Below are 27999 nucleotides of genomic sequence, written 5' to 3'. Positions count from 1 at the left end.
TTTCTTATTCTCGATGCCGCCGAGAAGGAGCCATCGAAAGTCCCGCTTGGGTTGTCTTCAATGCAAGAGAAGAAAGATAAAGGTATGGAGATATATCGATTATGAAGCTTAAACTAGGCCATTCGTTTTCACCATAGTCCAGTTGTATCAAGACAAAAAGAGTAAATATCATTATCACAACGACTTAGGCCTCGTCGTCCTGTTCTATCAACAACTCCATCTGCAACATTCTAACTCTACATTGTAACAGTGTGACGAGACGCCGCCGCCATGCGGCAACTGCAAAAAGCACAATATTGAGTGCCAATTCGCAACCCCTCCTGGGGCCGTACCTGCGAATAATAGCACGTGTCGTTGGCCATCAACGATCGTCAATAGACCCCCTCCCGTGCTGCCGCCTGTTTCTCTCCCTTCAATTTCAATGCCCATTTCCTCATCAACTGTTGACCAGCTGGAAATCTTTACCACCTTTGACAGCACGAATCCTCAGTTCACATCTAATTTACATCTTGATGATTTGAAGCTTATGCACCATTACACCACGGTGACCTGTACGACACTTTCAAACACCCCGGAACATATCGATATTTGGAGAACCGTTATCCCCAAAGAAGCGCTTGCTCACCCTTTTTTAATGCACGGGCTTTTATCTCTATCAGCACTTCACCTCATAGAGAGCAGCAGCAATGACGACCCGAATCGTCGGAAATATGTCGAATTAGCCACCATGCATCAGCACCTTGCCCTTGCGGCGTTTCGACCAGTGTTGAATGATATCACTCCATCAAACTGCAACGCGGTATTCGCGTTCTCGAGTCTCATCGCTGCGCTAGCCTTTGCTTTCTCCCGATTTGTCGGCAGACCCGGTGGGGGCGAACCTGTTGCGGAACTTCTTCAAGATTTCCTTCTATTTCGCGGTGTGGAGAGCGTCCTAAGTACGTTCTGGGAGATCATACAGAAGGGGGAGCTAGGGCCAATGATCCGGCGCCCTGCTATTAATGCATCCCAACCGATTTCTAAGGACGTCATAAATGCACTTGATTATCTGCACGATTGCAATGGCGACCATGTAACCCAGCTGAGCGCGGAGGAAAAAGATGCGAATAATCATGCGATTCGCGAGCTTCGTATCTCATTTGAGCGACCTGCTTCAAGTTGGGAGAATGTTTTTCGCTGGCCGATTCTTCTTCCGGAAGCGTACCTCGCCCATCTGAAGGCCCGAAAACCCATGGCGTTGGTGATTCTTGCGCACTACTGTGTCGTTCTTTCCAGGCTGGATTCGTGCTGGTGGTCACAAGGTTGGGCGACTCATTTGTTCGAAGCGATTTATCGCTCTCTGGGCACGAGTTGGAGACCGCTACTGCGATGGCCGATGCAGATGGTTGGGTTGGCTGATAAACTGTCGAAAATCCCATGAGCTACAAATGATATCTTGGTTGTATCTAGGCCGTGCGCCAAATTTATGCTTCATACGCTTCCTGTGTAAATGATGTACTGTACGATATTTTCCAATGGTTTCAGGGAACTATGGCGCAAATATTGTTATGACGGAGTCGATTGTAACTAGACTTTGACCTCTTCCTGGAGGCCTTGTGCGGAGAATTAGATTTTACTCCTTAGTATATATACATTCATCACTGCTTGTTTTTAGTGAATCAATATCGCCTTGCAACTTTTCTGCCTAGCTTTTGCAATAATTTGTAGCTTGGATTTTATTGCATCTGGTAAGGCCTGTATACAGATCACACTCTTCTGATGCTTATTGGTTGTGTAGCCACTTACCTTATCCTAAGCGAGTTAGGCGTCACGAACAAAGGACTAGATTACCGACCTATTACGACTGTACTGTAACTGGATACATTCAGCCTCGACGCCCGTCTGGGCTTCACGCGGTGGAGCCTTCACAACAACCAGTCATAATTTGACATCGACAAGGAGATATTGAGACGCCACGATTCAATGCCGATTGCTGAGACGATTTCTCTCTTTCTCTAGTCAAATTCTAACAGCTACTTGTGTAGTAGCTCTTAGGCAGAGGCAAGCTTCCGACGCCCTTTGAGCTACATTGTATGGAATCTAATCGAAACTCACAGGCTCAAGTACTAGTATCACCATATTGATTGAGGCATTCTAAACCTTCATTGCGACTGCTCGAGAATCTCTATGGTACCACTTTCAATTGCTTAGATTCACTTGGAAAACACTCTCTCTTCACTTCACTGCTCACTATTTCATGTGTTCTCCAGTTGAATATGCCTCTCAAAACATGGCATTGTTCTTCTAATCGCGTTTAAAGTCTCCATATGCTCCAGAAGGCTGCTTTTATTTACAGATGGCACACTCATTTGTTAGGAGCTGTCCATCTATACGCTCCTTTTTGAAATGATTATATACCCTCTTGCTCGTGTTTGCTTCCGTTTGTCACTCTTTAGCCTTTTCCGTCGTGCCAGTCTCATCGAGCCTGGAGAAGTGCATGTACATGTACAAAGTTGCGCAACGACAAAGCCGCATAATGTCTTCCATGTTCCGTTCTCCAGAAGACGTCTCGTCTTCAGATTCCGAGCCTCTGCCACAGTTCGACCCTAGTGATACCACTGGATGGGAGCCAGGACACCCCAAAAAGGTTCCGACAGACGCAAGCACCGATACTGTGGAAAATTCACCCCCTCACGAATATGAAACTTCCCATTATGAGCAAATTGAAACCAGCGGTCGTCTTGACCAGGGGGATATACCTGACCTCAATGCAGAAGGGCAGGCCGCCATGATGACAGCCGCCCTCCTGGAATTCTACTGCCAAAGCCGCGCTGCTGATATCCTCAACGGGCAACCTGAATCTCATGGACAATATACTCGAGATTCTCCTGAGGCTAAATTCCTGGGACGGCATATGTACGCCTACAAGTCCCAGTTCTTGTCTAATCACGGCGTTATTGCAGGAGGAGTCGACGGAGAGGATTGGGAAAGCACGAGACAGTTTTATCGGGATAATCTCGATGTGCTTGGCGTGGCTGCTCTAGGGGATGCGGACTTGAACTCCCGGTCTCCTCATCCACCATCTAGGGGAGTCATCGGACAGGCTGCGGGAACGATAGACGTTGGGCAACTTCAAACACAATTAGAAGGCCTCGATCTTGAAAACATAAAGAACTTCACGCCACAACGCACTTCCCGCCCTAATCTTCAGAGACGCATTACTGATAAGGCCCATGCTGAAGCTCCCAACGAGCAAATGCTGCCAAATATCGCAGATCTCGTAAGGCATATACGTACTCCGTTTCCACATCTTCCCATCAATTTGCCTGCTTTATATGCACCAACCATGAACTTCCCTGGCTCTCGATATAGGATTGAGTTTGAAGAGGAAGCCATGATTGGTAGAGGTTCATATGGTGCTGTGTACCGTGTGAGACATCATGTCGATGGTCAAGTTTATGCAGTGAAAAAAATACCCCTGGGCGAGAAACGACTAAGACAGGTGCAAGAATGTGGTTTGCTGGCCCTGGATAATATCTTGAAGGAGGTTAGGACTCTTGCCCGGTTAGAGCATCCCAACGTTGTACGTTATTATGGTGCTTGGGCTGAATGCCCCAGTGGCCCAATTCTAAAGTCACCTTCCACTGGTTTTCCGGTTCATCATCGCGAGATGGACGATAATCAACAACCTCTTTTGAGCCCCGTATCGTCATCACAACAGAACGATGATTTAAACTTTAGTATCGTTTTTGAGGATTCTAGCCATGGAATCGTCTTTGAAAACTCCTCTAAAGATTGTGAAAGTGCAATTGAAGAAACAGGGCCCTCGTCCGACTCTCCCAGCTCACGACATAATAAACGGAAATGTTTCCAGAAATCGAGTTGTAAGACTGATATTGGAGACGACGAAGTCCAGTCTCTTCCACGGCATTTCGACTTCCCAGCCCCTAGCCAAACGACAACGGAGAGCGAGACAAATGATGATGTTTTTACTGACGGGATGGGGCATACTGGCTCCAGGTGCCATGTTAGCCAGAAAGTTGGCCTTGTGAAACCTAATCCTGTTTTGATGTTACACATTCAAATGTCTCTCCATCCGGTGAGCTTGGCAAAATACCTAATCGCGAAGCCCGTTACGTTAGATCCGAAAGCTCCCCATCATTGTTTCCATCTCGTTCCCTCTCTCAAAATCATTCTAGGAGTCTTGGCAGGAGTTGAGTATCTGCATACTACTGGCATAGTCCATCGTGACCTGAAGCCTGCAAATATTTTCCTCTCTCCGGCTGGCGTGCAGGACAACCCAGTTTGCCCAACATGCGAGAAAGCCGGCATTGAAAGGACATGGTACACGACACCTCGCATCGGCGATTTCGGCCTCGTTGCGGAAATATCCCGATTTGGAGACGAAAATGAAGTGTTATTCGATTCCGTGTATAATTCTACCGGTACCCCTATTCGCCCTGTTGGTACGGAATTCTATCGACCCCCCATCATCACATCGCCTTGCTCCTCCTCACGGCATCGCATACACCACGAAATTGATGATAACGGCGACGGCCACGGTGGCAATGAGGTACGCAATCGTAAGATACAAAAGATCCTCAACGTCGACGAAAGCCTAGACGTTTTTGCGTTAGGTGTCATCTTGTTTGAACTGCTGTACAAATTTGAGACCCGAATGGAGCGTCAAATGGCACTGTGTGATCTGACCTGTTCACCCAACAAGCGGATGAAGCATTATCAGCATGACTACCATCACCAGCGCAGGCCTTCTGGTCTCGTCCCAACTTTGCCATCTGATTTCGCAGCCAAGGTCGACTGCTCAGGGATATTCAAGGGCGGGAACGAGAAGGACACTGCTGATATCCTTCGAAAGTTGACAGAGTGTATACAAGGGATGCTGGATCCGGATCCTCGTTGCAGATGGTCATGTAAAGATGTACAACGATGTTTGAATGACATAATCTCCAGGGTTGAAAATCCAAGCTGGAATAATGGTGTTGGATTAAATTAGGAGGAGAAATATTTCCACTGGCCCGCTCCGTCCTTAAGTCTCAATTCCCCATAAATCTCCCCTCCTTTTACGTATTTTTCCCCCCCTTTCCGTGCTCCACGAGTTTCTGCTGGCATTTAATTTGAAGAACTCGCCGCTTTTTAACTTTTGTTATTTTCTTCTAACTTTCAACGGCATCGTGTCGCTTCTGTATGACTTCCAATACTAATACCCTAGATTTCGATTGCGATTAAACTTCTGAGACATTATGATAAACCGTACAAGATTTAATTCTTCACTCTAAGTTATGTAAATGCGATTTTTACCTTTGGTAATATAATATAGAGTCATTAGCTCATCCCAAATCAATACATCCGCCACTTTTCTAAAAGGAGTATATATATATATATATATATATATATATAACGCATTATAAATGTTAGAATCAAATGGAAAGCTATATAATATGCACAGGCATGGGGTATCCTCTTCTCCTCTAAAACCGGAATAGGTGTGACAAGGCGTAGTGGAGAAGCTGAAGCTGAACACCAGCAAGTAGCCACAATGTAGCCAGGTCGCTTGCATTCTCATCAAGATATACTATCACTCATCCCCTTCCCGTATATTTTTCTTGCCTGTGGATCTGCCACGGCATTGAGAACGTCATTCTGCCACACGGTATCTTCTCTCATATATGATGGGCTTGGCCACCCCAGACTCTAGGAGGCTCATCAGTCCATTCTATATACATTCGGATCCACGAGGGTTTCTGCGGTTGGACGACAGAGTGGGAGTGGAGAAGTAGGTTATGCGGGATTGCTTGCATGGCTTTTGCTATTATGTGGTCGACAGTTTAGCAAGGGCCGGGAGGGGAAGGAGTATTTATCATGATGTTGGAGGAGTTCTCGTGTTGGGAGCGCAGGATTCAAAGTGATTGTGTGGAGTGGCTTTACTCTAACTCATCAGCGGCTTCAATTGAATTACCAGCGTAGGCAGGCAACTGAGTGTGCGACTATAAACTGGCATGGCCTCTTCTCATACTCTACTTTTCCTTTGTTGTGTTGTTCGCCCTACCTAGCTATTTCTTCCCGTTTCTCAATTGAGGCATCGGCATCGGAAACTGGGTGGTTGGTTATCGGGCCGATTTTTGTGGGGTAAGCAACCTTGGAATGCTAAAGCTTATCAGCGTTCGACATTCAATTTTGCCACTATGATCATTGATAGACTTCATGGAAAAACAGAAAACATATTCATGAGCGACGTCGTAGCGATTAATACATAGAATATATCACACGAAACAAAATAGAGAAAGCCAGGGCTCTCTAGCAGAATCAGTACTAGCAAGGGAAATGCACAAAACAATAATATATTGGACAAAAGATAACCTATTACGGAGCACACATTCCCTACATGCTAAAAATACCAAAGCTGATCTGAAACAATAGACAGGTAAACCAAAACCGAACCGGTCACTGAAGGACAGGACTTGCTTGCGACGCGCATGCCAAATATGTGTCATCGTGGAGCGAAGCGAGGCTTCAATCGCTTCCTTCATATGCCTTCTTCAACGCCTCAATGTCAAACTTAACGCTCTTGAGCATCACATCAGTGACCCTCTTTGCCTTGGCCTTGTCAGAATCCCCCATCAACTCCAACAAGCATCTCGGCACAATCTGCCACGAGACACCAAATCTATCAGTGAGCCAACCACACTGCGACTCCTTTCCACCATCCGCCACCAATGCGGCCCACAGGCGGTCAACCTCGTCCTGATCGTCGCAAATAGTGAAAAGGGACGCGGCCGGGGAAAGGGTGTAATAAGTACCGCCATTCAGGAGGGATATCTCTTGTCCGTCGAGAATGAATGTGACCAGGGTATCATTGCTGTTCACTATGCGAGAGTTTTTAAAGAGGGAAACATAAAACTCAGCGGCCTTGATGGCGTCCTTTTCGAACCAGAGGCAAGTGTGGATTTTGTGCGAGGGAACGGCAAAAGTTGGGGATTCCATGATGATTGGGAGACGTTTTGTTTTTCTTGGCTTTAGGTGGATGGACACAATGGATTTAAGTTTGATCGCGAGATGTTGAGATTTCAGTGTGCTCAGAGGGTTCCTGTGGAGGTCAGCGAACGAGATACCGAGTTAACAAACTGGCGAGAAAGCTGCTTTTATGTCCCAACCAAGCGGCCTAATTTCGCTCCGCATCTCGCTGACCGATCCTGCATCTGGCTGTAAATGTGACTCATTGCATTGACCCTTGAACGATCCTCGAAAGTTTGAAGGAGCGGGGTGAACGTCGACAATGCTCAAATAATGGTGAAGGTTGGGCGTAGCTTGCGAGGAACAAGAAGCCGCCAAGTCGACGATACGAGCTCTTTTCAGGCAGCAATCACGTGGCATTCAGGCCATTGGCCGGGGCTCTAACGGGTTTACCTCGAATCTTCTCCTTCCTGAAAACCAGCGGGAGGGCAAGGTTTTCGCGATCAGATATCGGGGTTCGGCTCAGTGATGACCAGGGCAAGTCTTATTTTCTTCTCCAAAATGTGCGGTGGCTTTTGTCCTGGACGACGAGTTCCATCGCAACTCTGCGAAGTTGAATCCGCCAGTGGAATGCTAGAAGGGCTGAATGAACACAACCTCCTTTTCTTTTCTCTTCCGTAGTCCTGCGCGACAGCATGTTGAATACAAGTTCAGCCCCATGGCAAGCTGTTGATTTCCAAGGGATGCTCCAACAGATCTCCGTCATTTAACACAGTCCGGAGCTTTGAGCAAGGGGACAGCTCAAAAATTAACCATGCCGGTTTCTCATCCCAGCTTGCCTGCTGAATTTTTTTTCCGGGCGGAACGATTCAGACAGCTGGAGCCCGGTCGTCGTCCAGGAACAAAAGAGTATATTTTTGCAAGAAAATATCGGTTTCTTTTGGGCATTGCCGGGTACTATTTGAGGTACTAGGAGTTGTTGAACCTGGAATCTGGATTTGGCTGAAAACTTCGCAACATGTGAGACAGGCATGAAACGAAATGGAGCCGTGGATTCGGGCCGGAGTGCAAGACATGCAGGATGCAGGGGGAAAGGATCCGCTCGAAAGTCCAACAAGAAGCCCCCAAAGAGCCCAAGCCCTGGCGAACAGCGCCTGGAAGCCGCTAGACCGACGCCGAACTATTGGCGGTGTCCGGGCGACTGCAGCCCTGAAGCCAAGCTTACGTCACTGCCGGCTGGGGTAGGGCCCGGACACAATTTAGCTACCAATCGGGATACTTAAGCACTTGAGGTGGCTTTGGGATCACGGCCTAACACGAGCTAGGGGAACACAATGGGGCCCACAGTGGAACCTGCCTGGATATCCTGGAGCAGAGAACATGAGGAGCTCGGTCATTCCTTTGGCTTCGTGGAGCATTTTGAAGCACTGAAAGAGAGGAGACGAATTGTAAATCATTGAAAAGAAGTAGCAATGTTATATCTCTTCAGCTGCAAATGCTGCCTTTCCTTCTCCTCTTTTGCTTTCACTGCTTTCTCTTCCCTGCAACCTGAGTAATGATACTCAGGGCGGTGGCTGAGGTTGTTGTCGCTTGTCGTCAACCCCGTCGTTTCATTCCTTTCGGTCTTGTTTCCCTGAATTCTCTCCTTTCAAACATCCAGCAATGACCTGGATTCGAAGATGGGTCGTCACCCTCGCTTGCTCCTTTGTTTTCCTATTCATTCTCCTTGACGTAAATCAGCTCTCAACAGGCCTCGGTTCGTCCTCCTTCCTGCCCCCAACCGCGACTCGAAAACAGCAAGTTATCCGCGATTGGTACAAACGGCATGTCATAAAACACCCTGTGACGTCTATGGTGCCTCTTCCAACATCCAAACCCGTGTCGATTCCAAAAATTCAATTCCAGTTTGGATCCGAGGATCCAGAGTCCAAGACGATTAGAGAAGCTCGCCGGGATGCAGTAATACAGGCCTTCCTCCACTCGTGGAAGGGATATAAGAAATATGCATGGTTGAAGGATGAGCTTTCACCCGTCGATGGTGGAGGGAGAAATCCTTATGGTGGATGGGGCGCAACTCTGGTTGATACTCTGGATACGTTGTGGCTCATGGGTTTAGAGAAGGAGTTTAAGGAAGCTGTCTCGGCTGTTAAGCACATCGACTTCTCATCCAGCGACACATCGTTGCTGAATGTTTTTGAAACAAATATTCGGTATCTAGGGGGATTTTTAGCAGCCCACGATCTCACAAAGGGGGCTTATCCGATCCTATTGCAAAAAGCTGTGGAAGTAGGTGATCTACTTTATGTGGCATTCGATACCCCGAACCGAATGCCCGTCCTCCGCTGGTACTGGCCTGGAGCGAGGGACGGTGATTACCAGGAAGCAAGCAGGTTGACTGTTCTTGCTGAACTCGGATCATTATCGCTGGAATTCACGCGATTATCGCAGATTACTGGGGACCCCAAGTACTATGATGCTATCCAACGGATCACTACTATTCTTCAGGAACACCAGTTTAGCACAAAGGTCCCTGGACTATGGCCGGTATCAGTCGACGCAAGAACTCCCTCGTTTGAGAGGGATCGTAGGTTTTCTTTTGGCGCCATGGCAGATTCTCTATACGAGTACCTACCGAAAGTACGAAGATACTACAGATACAAATTGGTCTGTCCACGATCTTTGAGCTAACAGTGCGCATGGAATTAGGAATATCTCTTACTCGGTGGCCGAAACCAGCAGTACAAAGATATGTACGAAAAGGCCCTCGAAGTGGCGAAGAAACATATTTTCTTCCGGCCCATGACCAAAGACAGTGACGATATCCTGATCTCCGGAACTGCATTTATTGCAGGGACAACGAGGGTCACACTCAGGCCGCAAGGCCAACACCTCACTTGCTTTGTAGGGGGCATGGTTGCCCTTGCTGCTAAGGTATTCAGCCGCCCTGAGGAGCTGGATATCGCCAGAAAACTCACGGAAGGTTGTATCTGGGCATACAAAGCCACTCCCAGCGGGGTAATGCCGGAGACGTTCGAGGTAGTTCCCTGCGAAGACTCGAGGGATTGCAAGTGGAGACCGGAGTCCTGGTTCATTGGTGAAATCCATGAAGGGGCTTCAGACAGCGACTATGAGCGCATGGGCCGGGAGCAGGGTAAGGTTGCTGGCTTTTCCGCAATCATCCATGGCGGATATTCGCTAAGGTATAGTATACTTTTTCTACTTTTTCTATTTCTAAGAATGTAAACGATCTTTTCCGTTTCTTTCTTTCTTTCTTTCTTCTTCTTTTGTTTCCTTTTAACTAACCTAACACTAAAAAATCGCGCACAGGCCTGAGGCCATCGAATCCGTCTTCATCCTCTACCGCATCACCGGCGACAAAACCCTCCAAGACAAAGGTTGGGAAATGTTCTTCGCCATCGAGCAGCATGCGAAAACAGAGTTCGCCTACGGGGGCCTGGATGATGTCGCGTCACCGAATCCGACGATTACGAATAGAATGGAATCGTTCTGGACCGGGGAGACACTGAAGTATTTTTATCTTCTGTTTAGCGAGCCGGATCTCGCAAGCTTGGATAAGTATGTTTTTAATACGGAGGCGCATCCTTTGCTGATGGGGTGGTGAGCTTAGTTATTATTTGTTTGGAGAGAGCTAGAGAGTGTGTGTGTATGTCTGTTTGTGTGGTTCTATATTCATAATGAGAAGCATGCACAGAGAACAGGGGTGAAAGGATAGATAAATGGGATGTACTGTATGTACATACATTGATTGCACATGGGTTGGGCGCTGTGCTCTCTCTCTTTCCCTTTTATAGAATTGTTTTTCTTTGGGCTTTGTAGTATTATGGATTGAAGGAATAAAGGGGTAAAGGGTTTTTCTTTTCTGGCATTTTCGCGATTGTGCATCTTTTGTTTGGCCTCCATGCCCAAAGACGCAGCCGTGACAGCAGCAACATGTATTTTTCTTTCCTTGCATGATTTTACTTATCAGCATATTTGGGTTCTCTCAACATCATCGCCATAGAAAGTAACAGGGCAGAGGCATATTACTCTGAGCATTTCAAAAACATAAGCCATTATTTCACGCTGCCTTGTCTTGATCCACCCCATAGGGTTGAGAATTTCAGTACTTTGACCAAGCTATCTTTGCGGTTGCTGCCATTTCCAACTATGCAACAGTTAATGAAGAACGGTAAGTCTCGAATAATAACGGGAAATAGGTTAATAGCCCGAAAAAAGGGACCGTGGAAATATTACAAGCAGCTCGTACTGACTTGAGCACATAGTACCCGAAATTGAATCCCACCCACTGAGCCGGGTGCCGAAATACATACATAATTATTTATTGCACATTGCAAGGGCAAATAGGTGAACAACGTCGGGGCCACTCAACCTGCACTCAACCTTTTCATCCCCCATATTAGGGAAATGTACAGTACATCTTACACTTCCTTTGCCGCATCTTCTCGCACTGTCTTCGCTGGCTGTTTCAATACCAGCCAGTGTCCACGACGTTCAAAATAATGTGTAATACCCGGCCCCTTGGGCGCAAATTTCTGTTTCACCGAAGATATAATGCCGCTCGAAACGGTCTGCTTCCCACTTGCTGTGGCTAAGTTGCTCACCTGCTTTAATACCTGAATCGGTTCGTCCAGGCTGAAGGGAGGGGGTTTCACTTCGTACGGTTTTATGGTTTCGTGCTCCGGTCTTGGTTTGGAGGGAGAGAGTCTGAGCAAGCGAAATTTCCGCAGAATTTCAATACATAAGTACAGTGGGATATGCCACTGCGAGGGCTCGACGCTTTCCCGGACGGGCTTGAAGGCGGAAAACCGGTCGCCACGTTCTCCCCAGATTCTATCAGGGTCCCTCTTCATACGCTCGACAATGGGATTCTTGATATGGCGGACGGTCTTTTTGGAAAAGAGGACAGCATGGTTCAAGTTACCAACCAAACTGTATGTGGCGAGGGCAATGAAAAAAGTAACTATGGCGAAATTTAGAACCGTGTAATGCTCATTGAGACTCCAGAGGCTAGCACAATAGCTCAGAGGAAGATAAAATATGCTGACGTAGGTGAGGAGTCGTATGTTCTCGCCAAGTTGTGTTGCTGCACGACTTTCCGCCACTGCACTGGCACTGAACAGCTGGGTAATGGAAGTTAGCAATAAAATTTGATAGTGCCAGAGTATGTACGAATAGGGGACATACACCATCCCTTAAGGATCGGGTCTTCTTATAGAAGCCTTCCAGCACCTGAGCCGAATTGTCTAGTCTGCTCACTTCAACATTTATAGAATTGACAACATCATCCACTCGATAGCTTTTAGGGAAAACATATCGTTGTCTGTTTTCTGCTGCAAAATAAGGATCCTTTACGCCAAAAGACCTCAGGCGAGATATGTGGCCTTCTTCATGTTTTCTGAAGATATCTTCACGGGCGGCCCAAAAGTCTTCCCATTGCTTTTTAGCATCTGCTATCCGCTCCTTGAATGCTTCTAAACTATCAATCACCCAGAAATAACAGCGAGATCTGGAAAAGGTATTATCGTCGAATAAAAGGTTGTCATGCTCATCTAGATCAAAAATGGCAAGTTGGTCATTTAAAACTGACGCGAAGTGTGAGCAGACATTTTCATAAGAATTTGCAGCATTCTGGAGGGCATTTTTTATCAGCACCAAAATAGCACTGGGCGGCCAGTGGAGGTTTTCGTGAATAAGATCCAGGTGTTGCGGGCTTAGTAAGATCGTAGTCCAATGAAATGAGCTATATGACGCTGGAGATTGACGGCGAGACCACCAATCAGAGTTCAAAGTTTGCTCGAAGAAGTAGTCGACAGTGAAAGCGACCTCTTCAAACCTTTGTTCTTTTGTACCACCGTACAGTCGTCCTGATTTCCAATTCGCATTTGTTGCTAATTCCCTCTCCTCCATGATACGGAACCAAGTTATGTGGAACGGTGCACGACGTTTGTATGGGTTATATATGGTGTAGCGACGATGGCAGTTGAGATGAAGTAAAAACATTTCCGAGACATAGTCAGTCATTTCCTGGTTCCGGATGCCTGGAGTTTGCGCGAAGAATCTAGGTTCAAGGAGCAAAGTCACAACATCCTTTATGTTTGTGAATTGAGGCAAGGATTTCTTGCCGAATCTTGACGTTAGCCCCTGGCAGTGGACTATCCGGTACCATGGCCCGTAACCTTGTTTCATCGTGAGACGAGACTGTCTGATACAGTTTCCGGAGCGCGTCAAACGCAAGGGAGTAGGTGAAACGTTGATGGAAAAACACTCTGCTAGAAGGGATGGCATCGAAGCCTGTGCATATGGCCTTGTCCTAATATTCCACTCTTTGTCAGGGACTTGTCGATTGGGGATATTTCGGCTATAGACAGTCGGATTCATGAACTCGTCAAAGTCTATAATTTTGAACGTTTCCCAGCCGTCGAATAACTTTCTAATATTTTCGAGGTGCATCTTAAGTATTCCTCCCGCTGCTTTTAAACGCAGTGTCGATTTTTCAAAGCCCAGATGAAGTCTATGGTCACTAGGAACAGAGTAGAGAAGACCTAGATATGACTCTAACTCGGCAACGTTGAGAGGTGCTGGGGTTCCGTTAGGCCAGGATTGTCTCTCCGCTGGTATGAAAGCATATGGTACAAATCGTACCACAGATCCTTGATCTTCCTGGAGGTCTGAGGAGAGAGTGACCGGGTATTGCCTTTTCAAATCATCGACATGGTACCAGACTCTATCCTCCTGAATCAACTCCCACTCGGGTATGTAATTTGGTATTCCCCGACCTGAGGCGCAACTAAGACCAAGATGGGTTGAAATTGGCCGCCCTATTCATATCCAGAGTAAGCATATAGATAACATCACCGATTGAACCTCGGAGAGTCACGTACAATATTTCCAGTCTGGGCCAGCAGTTCCTTCATCCTGAGATGGTTCTGATGGAGGGACGGTCGGGAGCGCAAAATTCAATTTCCTTACAGAGCTCGTGATAAAGTATAGGTTCATGAAATTATCAGAGTAATATGTTGTATTGATAGGAGGGGGCAAATTTTTCGCTGTTACCCAATGCACACAAGGGCCCGGGGAGCGCAAGTGATCTGGGACGAATTCATCCTCCTGTGATTCATCTTCTCCAGAAGCTGAACGTTGCAGCCTTGTTATTTGCTTCATTAGGAAAATGTTTGGGTATTGCGTTCTGCAATCCGGAAATACGAAAATTCCTCAACGCGATGCAATCGTAGATTTGCGACAGCCAGATTTCCCCGGTGAGAGTTTTACATCAATTATGACTTGCTTTGTGGTAAAAACTTGAGTACCTTTCTCACTCTGAGTTTCTTGGGCACCAGCAATACTTTTGGTTATTTAATTATCCGTTATCACAGCATCGAGCGCATCGGGAACGGAATCAACAAGGTAGAGTAGGCGAGTTGGACCAACTGTCTGGAAGTCTAGAAGGTATCTCCACATACTTATGCGAAGAATGTGAATGCTGGGCCCAAGGTAGGAGAACATGATTTTGCGTAGGGTTAACTGTTAACACAATGTCATTGGTGGGCTGAGGGGTTTGTCTCTTGGATATGCGTCAGGACGAGGGGTAAACTGCGACCTCGTACGACCAGGTAAATTATATGTGGTTGTACGCTAGTGGCTTGACTTGGAGAGTCTGCTCGACCTGGTTGGCATGCTACTCAACTGTGTCATGCCCCCCACAAAACGCTCCATGTTGCTTGATGTAATGTTTTCCTCACTTCGGTTGGTAAATATAAACATGACCCCATCGAAAAATCGGAGAGGCTTGGAATCCGAATAATGCACCAGGCGAAAGGTGGGATTTTGAGCGACATGGACACGGGCCGGGGTGCATGGGGCAAGGGTAGGGCTCCAAGGGTATCCCAGAGCCACTGAACAAAGGAAGGCTCTATTTTTAGTGCGTGACCAGTTACCCGATGCCGAAAATTCAATCACGACGACAGTACGGAGTAGTATAAGATTCATGGGCCGTGGAAGCGGGACGGGAGCCTGCAGCAACATGCGCGTGCTGGGAGACTAGTGAAGGGAAAACCAACAAGTCGCAAAATGGGTGTCCTGCATTGGTCACACTCCTGATTTTGGGTGTTGCCGTCAGCGAGTGGCTTCGTGGGTGACCAAATAATACAATCTTCGCCGATGGCCCTTGACACCGGGCACGCTTGTGGTAACACCAGAAAAGCGCCTCCCCTGTAAGCAACAGGAGCGGTTCAAAATATTCCTGTTGGTTCCCTCGGGTGTTTTATCTGCACCCAATTTTGGAGTCCAGTTCCCGCTGATAATATGCCAAAATAAAAAGATCACATTCGTACACGGGGAAAGTCCCAAATGAACACCGCCCTACCCAGTTTTCTCGGTGGAAGTGGCAAGGCGTTGATGCTATTCGGTTGGTCGAAGTGTGGTTTGGCATGTCGACAGGCACTCGTTTAACATGATGCATGGATGGATCTTGGTTGATGCCTGTCAAGTCCATCCCAAGTTCTCAGAATGTAAGAATAACAGGTTGGCTTTCCTCGTATGATTATTGGCCCATAGAACATAAAAGGCTGATTCACGTTTCTCACCGTCAACAAGTAACAACCTATTGAAGAATCAGGAAACGAATAACGTTCCCGCAGCAGTTAAAGCGATCCAGATGCAAGATAATAGATAAGAGGTTAACAACACCAACGTATCCTGTTCGGCCACCATCAAAAATACAGTAGATTTTCCCCGTCAATCAGAATCTATACACTTTCTCTGGGAAGTACACAGTAATCCATGCTGCGCATGGATTGCTGTTCGTGGCCAACTTGTTGGTAGATCAACAGAGGGGTCTCAGAGAAGATTCATGGATAAGTTTTCTCCGCCTTACTCGCAAACTTGTACAGTACAAGCGCTCAGGCCTCAAACTATGAAATTAACCTTGGGAGACCACTTGTCTGAGCCCTCCTGGGAGTGATGCAAATATGACATAGGGTCACATGAATGGGGTATTTCAGTGCTAAAAAGTAATCTGCCCCCTCCAATGGAATTAGTTTGCATAAGTAAAATTGGTGGTCCCTTCTCTTTAGAGGCATTAAGTTGGCTGTAATGTTATTTGGATAATCAAGCTGTTGCTGAGTACAGTATGCTTTCAAGCCAACTAAGGCTATCCGGCATCCGCCCAGGGAAGCCTCTTGGATCAGCTCGAGTATTGTTTCCCGGGAATGTAGTGATACAAAGCAAACTGTTAAACACACCACCCTTTCGAATTACGGTTAACACCTTGTCAAAGCAAGTGTTTTTCCATTAGCTGCATGTGGCCAATGTAGGTATGGTAGAAAGAAGGAAGGGAGGAATGTCGGGGAGCCCTTGGCCGTTGCTGATGTCAAGATCGACGTTGCTCTCCGGCGGAATGCAAATTGCCTATAACTCGATAGTTTGCTATATAAAGAAATGAGCCTTGCCCAAAGAGCGATAGCATAGTTGAGGATTCTACTTCGAGAGGTCAGTGAGCGCCCACAGCTAGCAACAAAAGCCGTAATTAAATCACCATACCGAATTACCCCAAACGGAATCGCTGCCTGCGTCGTCGGCTAGCATCTGATGCCCTAGGTGAGAGAAGGTGTTGATAGGAGAAGGATGTAGATAGCATGAACTGATTTATTTCCTGGATTTCTTATTATGATCAGTTTCTGACGATTGGTATTTTTATAGAGTATAAGAGATCTTGATGGCTTCATCTCTATGTTTTAAAATGTCAGGACAACATATTCAATATTAAAAAAAAAAAAAAAAAAAACCCAAGGTTGATCTCAATTGCTGAATTATCGATTTGAGATTAGTCTACTACAGTGGCCAATCATCTTGTAGCTTGCCGAGATAAGGAAATGACGTAGTTGGCATCCTCAACAACGCCGAATGATCTCGACAACACGACACTTTTGACCGTATGCTCGACCAGCATCCCGTCCTGAGGCACTCCTCTTCTACTTTATTAGTTGCAGCCATACCATATGTTGTCCTATTCCAATGGAGAGTTTCGATAATGTAGTGCGGCCTCTTAAAACACTACTCGAAAGCGAGGAGCAGGGTTCAGCAGATGGAGCTATTCCCTCGGAGCCAGCACCTCGTAATATCGACATCAAAGACACCAAACAGAATGGCAACGGTGTGCCATTCGTGGAGCATTTAGCTAGTCGCGACCCTTCCCACAATGTACCAATGTTTGACGAGGATACGGAGGGTGGAGATGAGGAGCCTAATGTCGCCAATTCATTCGAACGGACTTCTTCCCCTTCGACGGGCGCCCAGCGAAGTCGGTATTTTCTCGATGGGAAAGTAGGAGATGATTGGGTCTCCAGAATGCACAAGTTCTCGTTATATGAAACTTCAACGCGGTATTACATGGTGGGCATGGATCTGTTGGAGCAACGATTCCGGATCCTGAAGATCGAGCGCACTTCTGCGGTGGATGATCTCAATATCTCAGAAGACGATACTGTTTATACCAAAAGCGAAATGAATCATCTTCTGGATGCAGTTGATGATGGAAACAAAAGCTCTGGCGGCTTAAAGCTTAGATGTAGTTCCTGGGGCCTCCTGGGTTTCATTAGGTTCACTGGGCCATACTACATGATTTTGGTCACCAGGAGAAGTCAAGTTGCAATGATTGGCGGGCATTATATCTACCAGATTGACGGCACGGAACTTATACCATTAACATCTACAACATCAACCCGAACAAAATCTGAAAAAAGTGCCGAGGAGGCAAGGTTCATAACTATTATGAGTAATGTCGATTTAACACGATCATTCTACTTCAGTTACTCTTACAACATCACCCGCACTCTACAGCGAAATATTTCCCATGAACGACAGAGACTTCAGAAAGGGCCTTCTGATGGTCGCAACGTTGACCATAATACAATGTTTGTGTGGAATTATTATATGTTGGAGCCTGTGGTCTCCCTTTTAAAGAATGCATTTGATTGGTGTCTCCCAATCATACATGGATATGTTGATCAGTCGATGATATCCGTATACGGAAGGCTGGTATATGTGACAATTATTGCCCGGCGGTCTAGGTTTTTTGCAGGAGCACGCTTTCTAAAGCGTGGCGCGAACGATCTTGGTTACGTCGCAAACGATGTTGAAACCGAACAGATTGTGTCGGAAATGCTGACCACCTCCTTCCACTCCCCCGGACCGAAACTTTATGCAAATCCCCAATACACTTCTTATGTGCAACATCGTGGGAGTATCCCTTTGCACTGGACGCAGGATAGCACTGGTGTCAGCCCGAAGCCCGATATTGAGTTGAGTCTTGTTGACCCGTTCTATTCAGCTGCTGCTCTTCATTTCAACAACCTCTTCGAGCGATATGGCGCACCTGTGTACGTCCTGAACCTTATCAAAGCCAGGGAGAGAGTTCCGCGGGAATCCAAACTACTTACGGAATTTACAAATGCCATTACTTATTTAAATCAATTTCTTCCCGAAGATAAAAAAATTCTGTACAAGGCTTGGGACATGAGTCGTGCATCAAAGAGTCGTGACCAAGATGTGATCGGCACCTTAGAGGACATTGCTGAGGACATTATACCAGAGACAGGGTTCTTCCGGAACGGCGATGATATTGAATCTGGGTTGCGATTGCAAAATGGCGTTGCAAGAACAAATTGCATCGACTGCCTCGACCGAACAAATGCTGCCCAGTTTGTCATTGGGAAACGAGCACTTGGATATCAACTCCATGCTTTAGGGATTATCGACGGGACATCCGTTCAGTATGACACTGATGCTATGAACTTGTTCACAGCCATGTGGCATCATCATGGAGATACAATAGCTGTTCAATACGGCGGATCTCACCTTGTGAACACTATGGCAACTTATAGAAAAATCAATCAATGGACAGGTCATTCCAGGGATATGGTTGAAAGCGTTAAACGATATTACAACAATTCCTTTCTCGATGCGCAGCGCCAGGAGGCATACAACTTATTCCTAGGGAACTACATATTCTCCCAGAGCCAGCCCATGCTGTGGGAACTCGCCACAGATTATTATCTCCATCATTCAGATCCACGAGTGCGGTCGAACAAGTGTAATTACATTGACTGGTTCAACCCGGAGTACTTGAAGCCTCAAGAAACATCCTGGGCTGTGACTCCACAAGATGTAGAGAAGCCCCAGGTCGACAACTACGATGACTACTGGCTGGAATACTACCGCCCCTTGGCCATCTCCTCCTTCTCCAAAATTTTCTCTAACAAGATGAAATCAACAATACGTTATCTTCCTTTCCGATCGATCCAAGACCCTCAGTACGATCTAAGTCCATTTGTCGTACGAGTAATCAACGAACCCGATGGTCGTGAGAAGAAACAATCCCAGCGAAAAGGCGTGACTATCCAAGAACCATCAGACCTCCTAAGTGAAGATCCATGGTCCACGAGTTCACGCATCGATTCATCTGCCGTCTCCAGACCTATCCAGAACTGGCTTCAACAACCGCCATCTGCCGAGAAATACCCACCCCAGGCTGGCATAACAAAACTACCCCGTTTCGAATTTCCGGACGACGTAGCAACCTACAATGCCAACCACTCACGTACTCCCAGTAAATCCCAACTCATCCAATGGAGCCTAGACGAGCTAGTGTACGAATCACTTCACCCATCAGTCTCAGCTGTGGAAGCAGAAGAGTACGAACGCTACATAAATCACCCTCTCAAAGTTCCCCTTGTAGTGACTTCAGAGGACACGTTGGCTGCCGCATCGCTGGCGGAGCGTGGATCAAATCTTGATCTCTTCGAGTACGCTAACAAATGCACAGTGGACGATGCGAACTTGGACTTGTTAGCGGAAGATAATTTACCAGACTATCTTGAGTTTGTCAATGTAAATGAGGAAGGATTGACGGTTATAGCAGAGGACCATAATAAGAAGAGGTACAAGCGTTATCGACAATGGTTGAGAGGGAAAAGCCTGTTCAAGCAGCGAGTGGATTCATGAAAACCCCCTTTATATGGCGGTTCATGGTTACCAACCAAGCCGCCTAACTTGTGCTGTGGCGTATATTTCTTCCATGGTATATTTAATTGTTTAGTTTTCTGGATACGATAGCTTTTGGTTGCTCAGGTTTGGATTCTAGAGGATATGGACGTTAGACTCCGCAGTTTACACTCAATGACATTATGACAGCCGAAAGTTTGAGACTAATAATGTGTAACTTGGCGTTGGGAGGGTTTAAAGATTAAAGGTCCAATGTAGTTGTTTTCTTTTGAAATGGTCCTTGTTACCCCCTATTGGGCATCGAAATACTCATTACCAATTAACAATTCACGCAACCTGTCATCTCCCTGAACCAACTTCCCAAATTCGCGATCTACATCAATAATTTCTTCCTCCCTTCCCTGGTCTCCATCCCGTCCTCCTGTTCCATTACCTCCCTCCTCTGCAGCCACAACCACATTCCCCCCGATCGCAATCCTTAAAACTGCAACTACAACCTTAAGCGCACACTGTAACTGCAGCAAAACAGCCCTCTGTCCGCCACCGCCACCACCACCGTCGCCATCACCACTGGCACATATACCTATATCTACCAAATCATCAGCAATATGCAACCAACACGCACACAACCCGCCTAGCAGCTCTGCCCTCCACCTCCAAACCCTCGGCCACGCGTTCAACACGAGTGCTCTCGCTGCTTCAGCTGCCGCAGCAAGAAGTGGAGGGAACGCTGTTCCAAACGGGTTCGACAATGCGGCCAAAATCGTCGGAACAAGATCTTGCAGATGCTTGGTGGTGTGGATGCCTAGTTCCGAGAGGGCAGGTGGGAGCTGGGAGAGAAGGAGGGCCGAGAGGCGGGGATATGGATAGGAGGATATGGACGTGTTTTCTATAGGACGAGGGTTGCTGGTGTGATGGTATGAGTGAAGGATGCCGTGGCGAAGAAGGCGAGTAAGGGATTCCAGACGCTTTTGGGAATCGGGATCGTGCTTCACTTTAGTTTGGGACGGCCTCAGTGGCGTTGGTGCAGATGGAACTTTGGGTGAAGAGAAGCGGGTGCGGATGACGGCAAAAAGTGCTGGGTAGGCATATTGAAGAAGGTGGATAGATTCGGCCTCAGGAGTGATCGTAGGAATGGAAAGGAGGCAAGGGTAAAGGGCTTCTTGGAACACGGAATCCAGGTTTGTGCGCCGGAGTACGTCAGAGTTCGACTCCTCAAGCGGGGCTAGGAATTTCAAGAGCAGCTCGCAGCCTTTCGCCTTGAAAGAGAGGTTCTCGTCATCTATCAGGGATAGGATGGCGGGGACGAGGAGAGGGAATTGTGATTCAAGTGAGAGCTTGTCGGATGGCTAAGAAAAATAGATTCTCCGAGTTAGTACTTCATCTCCATTGAACTGTAGAAACATATCTCTTGTTACAGTGAGCTCGCAGTCAATATCCTGGTTGGTGTCCCGGTTAATAGTTATAGAAACGGTGGATATCATCATACCGAATATCTTTCAATAATCCAAGAAAGCACCGTAATGATATACACATATCTAAACTTCCACGGCTTGGACTCTGGGTCAAAAATACTAGGGTCAAATCTGGGCTGTGGAATAGGGTGGACACTCTTCCTTCCTGCGGCTGTCACCGCGAGCGTTTTCGTCTTCGAAAACAGTGGTTTCACTTTCTTTCTTAGAATATTTTCCAGAACAGCAGTCAGTTCCTCTCTCCTATTTGAGCGAAGAAACGACTCATAATTTTGAAGAATAGTTGAGGCATCATCAAACGCCTGCTCCGTTGTCCAAGGATCCAGCCTACAAGTGAAAGCGGCTATGGAGGTGATGACATCAATTCCATCGTCACCTTCAAGATTGCTGATAGGACTGATCGAATTGAGAAGTGCTAAGACTGAAACCCCAACACTCGACCTTAGTCGACTGAGCTTATATGTTTTCGGCTGGGACGGCTTTGTGTCTGCTCATCAGATATTAGCAAGACACATTCCCCTCTCAGACAAGGATGACATGAACTCACCGTCGGCAAGTTGCGCGTTCTCCCAAGAGCTAGTGAAATCTTCAGTCGGTAGAACAGCATTGGCAGTCCAGAAAATGAGGAATCTTGCTGCCTCTAGATCTTCCCTTTGCAGAGCGCCAGACTGTTTGGTAGCCCTCAACACAGCTTCCACAAGGAGCAGATCTTCGCATTGCTAGCAGAATATTATGAGCAATTAAGGCATATATGACGTGTGCTCTAAGTGCATTGATACTTCGAGCATACCTTTATAGTGGTACCAGAAGGTGAACTTGCACTGATTTCAGCCCATAAGTCTCGCAGGCGAATATCAGACTTGATCTGAGATGTATCAATATGATACTTAGCTCCGTCATCAACCTCCTTTAGGCTCTTGGAAGCTACAGCGCGATACTGGTACATAAATGTGAGTAATCGTCGAAGGGAGCGTACATCAAGATAGGACTATGCCAGCAGTTGGGGTATTGATTTTAGAGCTGAAAAAATTGAAAGCACGGGATGTGGTACAGTACATGCAATCTACACAGTACATAGACGTTTAGTTCTAACTCATCGAAGATTTTATGATGTTGTGGAAGCTTTGTCATCAACGTCGGATCCAGAACTAGGATGCGGCAAACAACCGTAGGCCAACAGTAAATATGAGAACCAAATACTCCGTGTATTCGTTAATTGTGTTCATATTATCTACTTCTGTGTGTCCATTATTTGCTAGTTAATCCTAATTCATCTTTCCTTCTAAGAATTTCATTTATTGCAGCCTCCTTGCTTGTTTCTTCTGGATTGCGAAGCTGCCATTCGATAACCATATCCAGGGCCCTAGTCATCCATGGTCCCGTCTTCACGCTGAGAGCGTTGATGATGTCCCTTCCATTGATAGGTGTGCGCAGGGAGCACACGTCGAGAAGATTGCTCTCTTCAATGTACGAAAGCAATTTCCCATAGCTGTAAAATACTAATCAAAGGAAACGCACCATTAGCTTTGGTCATATGTAATATGTGGTGATAGCCTTGCGAAAGACTCACCTTGATCTGCTTCTTGCCTCTGCATAACTTCAAGGAGCATAGCAAGTACGAAACATAATCGCCAGTCATGAGACAGACTGCGGATGAACTGTCCCATTTTCACACGCATCTCAGCAGGAGTATCGGCGATTTCGTTCTTGAGAAAAGATGATTTGATATCCCAGATCATCCGATAGTTCTTGGAGGCTGCAGAGATAATACCAGCAGCCCTGTTATCTGCACGGAGACTATCTCTAGCCACGGTTGTAGCGCGTGGCACTGGAGGCTTTGAGGATTTGGACGGCTTTGGGTCTGCAACAATGGTCCACGGGGCAAGCGCAGCAAGAAACCAAGCAAAATATCTTTCGTTTTCATTGCGGATAAGGATATCTCGGACATGTTTTCGCGTCTTCTGCGACTCGGTCATATTTCCAGTCGACTTGCTTAACAGGAGCGCGAGGGCATTGTAACCCCTTTCCCAGTGTGATGTATCAACTCCGGCATTATCTTGATGGTTGGCAAAAATAGTGTCGTATAGGCCTAGTCGGTTGATTCTTTGCAGAGCGGTTAAAGGATCGGGTCCTATATAGGTGGTGAATTAACTGCATGTAAAATAACATAGGATAACCCTTGGAGAATCATACCTCGTAAGGTTTTCTCCATCTCTACACCAATCCTTTCTTGGGTAATTTTTGCTTTTAGAGCAACTTTAATATCCTCAATTTTCATAGCCTCTTCTGTGTCGCTGTCGATAGTGTAACCCAATCTGCTTGCGAAGCGTATCAACCGCAGAACTCGGAGTGGATCATCTTTAAAAGTTTGATAGGGAGCCAACGGTGTACGTATGATTTTATTTTCCATATCTTGTAATCCCTTGCCTGTAAAATCTTCAATCGTGTCCGTATGAATATTGTAAAATAATGCATTCACAGTAGCATCCCGACGAAGCGCATCCTCTTCTGGGGTACCTATTTCGATCTGGGGATTGCGGCTATCGTCAGAATACGTTTCCTTGCGCAGATTTACCAAATCAATATCCAGGCCAAATATTTTTGTAGTGGCAGTTTCAAGGTGTTTTGATTTCTCAGGATTCTTCTCAATCTTATGAATCTTGATGAAATCGATAATAGACGGGTTTCCAGAATGGCACGCCTTGTATTTTTCGAGGTTTCCGGGCATATCCAGGTACTCTTTCAACCCTTCCCCGAATCTTTCCCCCGTCATGCAGTTTATTGCTACATCGATGTCATGACTGTCAACCCCGAGAAGTTTGTCCCGCACCCATCCTCCAGCAAACCGTAGAACTAGTGGGTCGGGCGTTGTTGGCACTGAAGCGGGATCTTGGTTGCCCCGTTGCTGGATGAACTCCGCCGCATCTAGTAGACATAATCGCAAAGTTTGCTCGATGGGCGTAAGTGTTATTCGGGGGACGGCCGGTGGGGCCATATTCCTCTCTTCAGACATGACTCTCTGGGTTGCCTGATTTGTGAAAGTCCCTAAAATCCGTCTTCGCTTGGTAGGTCGTTCTTGTGGGAGGGATGGACTTTTCTCTCGAAATGGCATAGGACGGCAGAGTGATTGTGTGAGACAAAGTAATTTTTTGAAAAGGCCTATAGAGGTGGTTCCTCTCCAGGTTATAAATGGTCGATTATGGCCAACCGCACGGGAATTGGTTGCAGAATGAGTCAATCCTACATGGTGGGAAGCGGAATGGGCTCGCTGAAGGAATGCCTGAGCAAAACGAGGAGTCATCTGGCAATGCGCTGGTCAACGAGCACATAGGGCCCTGTCATGATGACTAGTATTATAGGTACTAGTAAGTATTTCTGGGAGATAGCATAGTGAGTTTTGTGGAGAGGCTTTTCCCCAAATTTTCCAAAGTTCTGTTGTAGCTGGATGCGAAAGTTCTGCAGGGTTTAGTCGTGATTGATGGTGATCAAAGGCTTTTCTTTTCGGTCTTGCGCTTTTCCGCATCTCCAGCACTATTTATTGTATTTTTAACCAAACGACAACAGCGACAACCCTTCGTTCAACAGCACCCACAGTATTTATATATAGAATCCTACAAGCCCTATTTATTCCCACTACTACTACACATGCTCACATCTGCCGGCCAAAATCGCTATTTTATTACTAGATAAAGTCCCCGAAGTGTCCATGACATCACCGGACGATGTTACTCCAGTCAAACCTCCGCCATCCTTCTCTCCTGGAGCTGCACTCAACGTGTCTAAAGCTAGATATCCAGAGAAGATCAAGACCACCCAGCCGGTGATCTCTTCGCTATCTGAGTCCGCCCTGGCCGATTCTCTGGAACGGCGCTCGTCCCATTCCTCCGGGCGATCATCCAGAACCGCATCTCCCAATGGGAGGCTACCGCACTCCGCCTCGCATCTATCCCGCTCAAACGCTCTTTCGCCTCTGGGGTTCCAAATCGATACTACAGATGACATTCGTTCGCTGATAATCCGAGCGTTCTCTCCCGTAGTAGGCGTATATGCCTCACCAGACACGGATGCTCTCGTTCAACGAAAGGGTTTCAAAAATGGATTCCACGAACTAATACGACCATTTGGGGAAACAGTTGCAGGAAAGATAGTTATACGTGATAGCGGCGGCTCCAGCCGTTCTTGGGAGGATTTCGGGGTTCGTTTTGTTGATTTGGATGCGAGAAAAAAGACAGCGGAGACCAGCCACACGGAGGCTGTTCCGTCTCTCGTCCAGATAGAACAAGTGCTTGACAGGCATGTTCATTCAATTGACGACCCATTAGCGAGTTGGACTCGGAGTGGCGACAGTGGACATGGCCGTTTACCCCTAGCTTCTCCAATCTATAAACTATTCCTTAGACGCCTTCTCTCCCCGACGTACACCTCGCCTCACGAAACGTTTATGCATCCCGTTGCTTGTGTTATTGCCATAAGTTCGCATACCCCTACGCCTCTTGAATCGCTACGTCAACTATATGCACATACGAGCCAGGGCGATAAGCGGCCACCCCAGTGGGTATATCCCGAATATCTGAGGTACTACGTCCTCGTCCATGACGAAGACAAGGACGACATCACACAATCAACAGCTTTGTTTGATCAAATGAAAAGGCATTTTGGCCTTCACTGCCATCTTCTACGGCTGCGTAGCAACCAATGTGTCATAACAGATGATGATAGCACACAAATTCCCTCCTGTGAATGGCTTACTCCTTCGGAGGACATTTCCGAGTTGGGTGAGCAAGGTATGTATATTTCCCCTCTCCAAGACTGGGATATAATTGCTAAAATCGTTCTAGAATCTCTGATTGATGTTGAAACCGAAGGAGGCACATATCTTTTTGAATCAGACGTCACCGCTATCAAAGCATTCATTCGGGAAATGGTTGCTCAATCGGTGATCCCTCATATGGAAAATCGAGTAGCTCTCTGGAACGAACAAGTTGCCTCCCGAAGGCGAGGCTTGAGTGGTCGATTTATGTCGATGTCAAGGCGTTGGGCCGGTTTCGGAACAAACACAAGATCGTCAGGTAGTTCTTATGGTTCGGGATCAGGTTCTAATTACGATTCCCTTCAAGGGTTCTACAAACCAGATACGCCCGAAGCAATATTACGGAAGTTGGGAGACTTTGCATTCATGCTCCGTGACTGGAAACTTGCATCATCAACCTATGATCTTGTGAAAGGAGACTATGGACATGATAAAGCATGGAGATACCAGGCGGGAGCGCATGAAATGTGCGCTGTGAGCACACTGCTAAATCCTATGGCATCAACTGCTAAAACAAAACTGGAAGCTATCGACCAGCTTTTGGATACTGCTAGCTACTCGTATCTTACAAGGTGCTCCGATGCACAAAATGCTTTGCGTACCCTTGTCCTAGGTGTGGAGCTCTTGAAATCTCGTGGAGGGTCTGCCTCTGATGCTGCCGCAAAATGGGCTATACGGATCCTAGATATGGGTCTTGTGGGTGACACCGGTCGAATTCTTGTCTCCGAGAGAGTGTCTGCATGCTATGCGTCTAAAACCGGGTCTGGTGCCGCAAAATGGGGAATACGCCGAAGGAAAGCCGCAATGTGGGCCGTCCTTGCTACCGAGTCATGGCTCAAGCAAGGAAAACCAAACCTCGCATGTATTTGCCTCGAAGAATCCGACCGTCTATACAGCGACGTATTGGATGAAGGAAAGGCGCTTCTACCAGAAATGCAACAATTTATTGACAATCTACGGAATACCGTGCAGATCGAATATCTTGGATCGCAAAGGATTGGCAGCGAAAGCAAGATATCGAACGCGATAGAATTTGTCACGGAGGAGACGAGTGAGAAGCTCGATAATCATATCCGCCGGAAATCGTTGATGGGAGGTGTAAATCCGCTGGAGGCTACGCCTGTAACCGTTACCCGGTTAAAGTCAGACGACAAAGGTCATTCAATTGATGATTTCGAATGATTTTGCGATGATCTGGTCTAAGCAAATAGATGGATGGACTATCGGGATGCAGGAGTAATGCCAAAATTTTAGGTTGCCTATAGAGCGGTAATCTTTTTTGTCGACCAGGTGTTCCAATGGCGTTCCGAGGTTAATATTCATTGCATCTACTAGATCTTGCCAAGGGCGATTGAAATAAGCCAGGTATCATAATATGATATTCTCGTTCTTGAATATAAATTCCTTCAGCGAATCTATCTAGATTTTTCTAAACAAGTTCAGGCGCGGATTTAATATGGGGATCTTATTGGCCTTTAGATATATCAAATGCTGATCTCAAAGTAAATAAATAACAAAACTCACGATGAGTGAAGTCTCTGCAAAGAAACAAAAAACAATCTCATCTTATTAGGAGCATGGTTACTGTTTTTTCTTCTCCTACAATCTTAGTGTCTCAGGGTGGATCCCAAAGCCTGGGTGCATCCTGACGTCATTGTAAACTACCTTGCCAAAGAGATGCCAAAATCGACAGCATCGCCAAGGGACTTGTGCGTTGGGGTGTTTCTGCTGTGTAAACGCTTTAAGTGG

The 27999-nt window shown here is 46.6% G+C and overlaps 8 protein-coding genes across 8 annotated transcripts; 5 read left to right on the top strand and 3 right to left on the bottom strand.

Annotated features, from left to right (window-relative positions):
• Positions 1 to 13: 13 nt before the first annotated feature.
• Positions 14 to 1653, top strand: HCBG_07466 (C6 zinc finger domain-containing protein; the record flags this gene model as incomplete). The annotated part of the gene is made up of 2 exons (XM_045434515.1): positions 14 to 82; positions 251 to 1653. The coding sequence occupies 2 exons, from the start codon at positions 14 to 16 to the stop codon at positions 1415 to 1417; spliced, it is 1236 nt and encodes a 411-aa protein (XP_045284722.1).
• A 264-nt stretch (positions 1654 to 1917) lies between these two features.
• On the top strand, positions 1918 to 5254 carry HCBG_07465 (eukaryotic translation initiation factor 2-alpha kinase; the record flags this gene model as incomplete). Its single annotated transcript, XM_045434514.1, has 3 exons — positions 1918 to 2037; positions 2094 to 2166; positions 2247 to 5254. The coding sequence occupies one exon, from the start codon at positions 2513 to 2515 to the stop codon at positions 4988 to 4990; it is 2478 nt and encodes an 825-aa protein (XP_045284721.1).
• A 1065-nt stretch (positions 5255 to 6319) lies between these two features.
• On the bottom strand, positions 6320 to 6997 carry HCBG_07464 (3-demethylubiquinone-9 3-methyltransferase; the record flags this gene model as incomplete). The annotated part of the gene is made up of 1 exon (XM_045434513.1): positions 6320 to 6997. One exon carries the CDS (start codon positions 6976 to 6978, stop codon positions 6508 to 6510), a length of 471 nt encoding a protein of 156 aa, XP_045284720.1.
• Positions 6998 to 8610: 1613 nt separating this feature from the next.
• Positions 8611 to 10570, top strand: HCBG_07463 (class I alpha-mannosidase; the record flags this gene model as incomplete). The annotated part of the gene is made up of 3 exons (XM_045434512.1): positions 8611 to 9612; positions 9655 to 10148; positions 10276 to 10570. The coding sequence occupies 3 exons, from the start codon at positions 8611 to 8613 to the stop codon at positions 10568 to 10570; spliced, it is 1791 nt and encodes a 596-aa protein (XP_045284719.1).
• An 817-nt stretch (positions 10571 to 11387) lies between these two features.
• HCBG_07462 (uncharacterized protein) lies at positions 11388 to 14130 on the bottom strand (the record flags this gene model as incomplete). Its single annotated transcript, XM_045434511.1, has 3 exons — positions 11388 to 12089; positions 12154 to 13787; positions 13851 to 14130. The coding sequence occupies 3 exons, from the start codon at positions 14128 to 14130 to the stop codon at positions 11388 to 11390; spliced, it is 2616 nt and encodes an 871-aa protein (XP_045284718.1).
• A 2850-nt stretch (positions 14131 to 16980) lies between these two features.
• On the top strand, positions 16981 to 19968 carry HCBG_07461 (polyphosphoinositide phosphatase Fig4; the record flags this gene model as incomplete). Its single annotated transcript, XM_045434510.1, has 1 exon — positions 16981 to 19968. The coding sequence occupies one exon, from the start codon at positions 16981 to 16983 to the stop codon at positions 19966 to 19968; it is 2988 nt and encodes a 995-aa protein (XP_045284717.1).
• Positions 19969 to 20258: 290 nt separating this feature from the next.
• HCBG_07460 (poly(A) polymerase) lies at positions 20259 to 24847 on the bottom strand (the record flags this gene model as incomplete). Its single annotated transcript, XM_045434509.1, has 8 exons — positions 20259 to 20557; positions 20936 to 21317; positions 21458 to 21927; positions 21988 to 22159; positions 22231 to 22377; positions 22791 to 22939; positions 23011 to 23571; positions 23634 to 24847. The coding sequence occupies 8 exons, from the start codon at positions 24451 to 24453 to the stop codon at positions 20259 to 20261; spliced, it is 3000 nt and encodes a 999-aa protein (XP_045284716.1).
• A 299-nt stretch (positions 24848 to 25146) lies between these two features.
• Positions 25147 to 27643, top strand: HCBG_07459 (uncharacterized protein; the record flags this gene model as incomplete). The annotated part of the gene is made up of 2 exons (XM_045434508.1): positions 25147 to 26224; positions 26279 to 27643. The coding sequence occupies 2 exons, from the start codon at positions 25147 to 25149 to the stop codon at positions 27430 to 27432; spliced, it is 2232 nt and encodes a 743-aa protein (XP_045284715.1).
• Between the last annotated feature and the right edge of the window lie 356 nt (positions 27644 to 27999).

The sequence above is a fragment of the Histoplasma capsulatum genome (assembly GCF_000150115.1).
Source record: "Histoplasma capsulatum G186AR genomic scaffold supercont2.12, whole genome shotgun sequence".
NCBI lineage: Eukaryota > Fungi > Ascomycota > Eurotiomycetes > Onygenales > Ajellomycetaceae > Histoplasma > Histoplasma capsulatum.
Note: the sequence above shows the minus strand (reverse complement) of the source record. Positions and strands in the feature narration are given on the sequence as shown.